The sequence below is a fragment of the Cyprinodon variegatus genome, unplaced genomic scaffold (assembly GCF_000732505.1).
Source record: "Cyprinodon variegatus isolate N-32 unplaced genomic scaffold, C_variegatus-1.0 Scaffold2209, whole genome shotgun sequence".
Classification (NCBI taxonomy): domain Eukaryota; kingdom Metazoa; phylum Chordata; class Actinopteri; order Cyprinodontiformes; family Cyprinodontidae; genus Cyprinodon; species Cyprinodon variegatus.
This window is the reverse complement of record NW_015152662.1, coordinates 30,208-30,759: the sequence shown is the minus strand read 5'-3', so window position 1 is coordinate 30,759 and position 552 is coordinate 30,208. Positions and strand designations below refer to the sequence as shown.

The 552-nt window shown below is 34.1% G+C and overlaps 1 protein-coding gene across 1 annotated transcript in view; it reads right to left on the bottom strand.

The window, feature by feature from the left end:
* Nucleotides 1-284: 284 nt before the first annotated feature.
* LOC107080675 overlaps nt 285-552 on the bottom strand; it is a 5,881-nt gene continuing 5,613 nt past the window's right edge. The window contains exon 7 of the mRNA XM_015368883.1: nt 285-376. Within this exon, the coding sequence (XP_015224369.1) occupies nt 285-376 (92 nt within the window). The remainder of the gene's footprint in view (nt 377-552) is intronic.

Genomic DNA, 552 nt, shown 5'->3' with positions numbered 1-552 from the left:
GTCAAATGAAAACTGATCAGGTTTTATGAGTGTTGTGGGTCATTTATTAAATAATTTGAATCTTTTATTAAGTTTAAAGTCTTAAATATTTTAGTCAGACCTCTGCTGAATTATTCTGTTTAATGTTTTCCAGCATATGTATTAATTCATTGGTAATAATAGGAGCAGAAATCTGACTAAATGAGCAACTTTATGATGTTAATAATTTCTTAAAGGAAGCAGTAGGGCCTCTTACTGTAGATCTAATGAAAACAATCTGATTTCAGGCACAACTCAACATTATTTTACTGCATGGCTCCAGGAGTGAAGATCATCAGATGTTCTTCTTCTTCCATCTCATTGTAGAGAACAGTAGTGAAGCACAGCTGACTGGGAGCTGAGGACAAAGAGGAGAAAGAATCCAATCACTGCTTTGGATCAGGAAATGTTTTTACTGCAGCTTCATGAAACTGAAGTTTCAGCTACAAGAGCCTCTTTGCTGCAGAACCTGTTAGCTCAGCTATTTAACTAAAGCTAAAACATTTCACTGGAGTTATTATTATTATATAATAA